The 1,241-nt window shown below is 35.8% G+C and overlaps 1 protein-coding gene across 2 annotated transcripts in view; it reads left to right on the top strand.

Annotated features, from left to right (window-relative positions):
- QSER1 (glutamine and serine rich 1) overlaps positions 1-1,241 on the top strand; it is a 44,781-nt gene extending 43,540 nt beyond the window's left edge. For both annotated transcript variants that reach the window (XM_006771468.2, XM_015568998.1), the window contains one exon: positions 968-1,241. In XM_006771468.2, the coding sequence (XP_006771531.1) occupies positions 968-1,108 (141 nt within the window). In that variant the 3' untranslated portion in view covers positions 1,109-1,241. The remainder of the gene's footprint in view (positions 1-967) is intronic.

The following is a 1,241-nucleotide window of genomic DNA, read 5'->3' as shown; positions in this document are numbered from 1 at the left end:
CGAAAGTAGGTATCTGGTTTGTTTCGGTTCTATTCGAAACAATGTATAACTCCAGCTCTGACTCCAGCTCTGAGATCCCAGCTCGCTGAAAGCTGGTTTCTGGGGTTTTTTTTTTTAGCTTCTATATTTGTTAAAATGTTTCAAACTGCAGGCTCAGAGGCCTGCAAGGCAGGCAGGGAACATTGGAGTCCTCCGTCACTGAAGCAAGCAAGCCTCATGTTAGTTTCAAGCTGCCTGGCTGCTGGCTGCCATCTTGGCAGGCAGTTAATTTGCATATTGCCCTGATTAGCCAATGGGAAGGGTAGCGGTCGTACACCAATTACCACGTTTCTCTTTTATTAGATAGGATGGGGTTTTGTTCCTTGGCATGAAGAAATGATAGTTAACATTTAATTGTAGCTTTTAAGTATCATAATTTAAGTTGCTTAGAAATTATATATGACAATAGTACCACTTTGTGGATGGGATATAAGGATTAATTCGCTCAGGGTTTAAATGCAGACACTACTATCAGGTGTTTTGTTTTGTTTTTAATTAAAAAGGGTTAAGTTTACTCACAGTTACATGTAATGTATTTCATAATGGTCTTGTTTCGAAAGATGTTCTAAATCTAACTTCTGTTTAGCAAAGGAGAAAGTAAAGGTGATCATGCAAAATATATTCACTATTTTTACATTATCTTAAAGGAAATATTGACCTCAAATTTTGTCATTCTGCTTTTAATACAACTGAAAGGAATTTAAAAAGTTTGAACCACTTTCCTGGCCTTCTTCCTTGCTCCCATGGAGCCAAGAATGATAGGATTAGACTTCATTCAAATGTATATGAAATAATTATTCTCCGTGGATGGGTTTTAAAAAAAAGATCAGTACTTATAGGTGAATTAATAAATCCTCTTTTCAGGATATAGAAATAGTCTTTATAAAGTGATAAGTATAAGCTAATGTGGCAATTCTCTTTATTTTAGATCTCTTCTGTGCAGAAGAAAAATGAAGATTTAGGGCAAGAAGAAATTGTTCAGCTTTGTATGAAAAATGTAAAATGGGTAGAAGACCTATTTGAAAAATTTGGAGAACTTCTAAATCATGTACAGCAGAAATGCTCCTAACATTTTCAGAAAATTTTCATCTGTTTTGTAGCACTAATGAAATGGTGGAGGGAGTGATCAAAGTTGGTCTAGAACAGTGGTTCTCAACCTTCCTAATGCCGCGATCCTTTAATACAGTTCCTCATGTTGTGGT

This window comes from Myotis davidii, unplaced genomic scaffold (genome assembly GCF_000327345.1).
Source record: "Myotis davidii unplaced genomic scaffold, ASM32734v1 scaffold425, whole genome shotgun sequence".
Taxonomy (NCBI): domain Eukaryota; kingdom Metazoa; phylum Chordata; class Mammalia; order Chiroptera; family Vespertilionidae; genus Myotis; species Myotis davidii.
Note: the sequence above shows the minus strand (reverse complement) of the source record. Positions and strands in the feature narration are given on the sequence as shown.